The sequence below is a fragment of the Corvus brachyrhynchos genome, unplaced genomic scaffold (assembly GCF_000691975.1).
Source record: "Corvus brachyrhynchos isolate BGI_N302 unplaced genomic scaffold, ASM69197v1 scaffold200, whole genome shotgun sequence".
In the NCBI taxonomy this organism is placed as follows: Eukaryota; Metazoa; Chordata; class Aves; order Passeriformes; family Corvidae; genus Corvus; species Corvus brachyrhynchos.
Window position 1 is genome coordinate 1,458,043 of NW_008236184.1, and position 732 is coordinate 1,458,774.

At 60.8% G+C, this 732-nt stretch overlaps 1 protein-coding gene across 1 annotated transcript in view; it reads right to left on the bottom strand.

Annotated features, from left to right (window-relative positions):
* Window positions 1-726, bottom strand: part of FOXB1 (forkhead box B1) — a 1,660-nt gene extending 934 nt beyond the window's left edge. The window contains exons 1-2 of the mRNA XM_008637869.2: window positions 686-726; window positions 3-329 (exon numbers count right to left, since the gene is read on the bottom strand). Coding sequence (XP_008636091.1) covers window positions 3-305 — 303 coding nt within the window. The 5' untranslated portion in view covers window positions 306-329; window positions 686-726. The remainder of the gene's footprint in view (window positions 1-2; window positions 330-685) is intronic.
* Between the last annotated feature and the right edge of the window lie 6 nt (window positions 727-732).

The window sequence follows — 732 nt, forward strand, 5'->3', positions numbered from 1 at the left end:
AAGCTGCCGTTCTCGAACATGTCCCCGCAGCTGGGGTGCAGAGCCCAGAAGCTGCCCTTGCCCGGCTGGTCGGGGCGGCGCGGGATCTTGATGAAGCAGTCGTTGAAGGAGAGGTTGTGGCGGAGGGAGTTCTGCCAGCGCTGTGTGTTCTCCCGGTAGTAGGGGAAGCGGTCCATGATGAACTTGTAGATCTCGCTCAGGGGCAGCATCTTCTCCGGGGAGCTCTGGATCGCCATGGCGGTCAGCGAGATGTAGGAGTAGGGAGGCTTCTGATCACTGTAAGTGTTTCTGCCCGGGCGAGGCATCTTCGCTAGGCGACCCGCGGAGATCTGCAGAAGGGTAGCGACAAGGGGAGGGGGGCGGGAGGAGGGGGTAGCGGGGTGAGTCCGAGAGGATTTGCACGGACACCCAGTCGGGTCATTTCTGGTGTAGATGAACCCATATTCTATTTCTTCACCAACATGGGAAAGGAGAAGACAGCCCGGAGCCCTGTACAGCCGGAGGGGGAAAAGTGATGTGCCTCTCCCAGCTCCGGCCTCCCCCAGCCTGGCCTTCCCGCAGCAGCCCGCGTCCGTAAAGTTACTCTAGTGATAGCTCTGTCTTCTGGTCTCGAAGAAGAGAAGGGGACCCCATCCCCTCCCCTCGTCTCCCACCCAACTCCATGCCAGCCCCTGCATATGCCCACCTTAAAGTTGCTGGAAGTTGACAGTCCGCATCCGGCGCGCAGCTGGG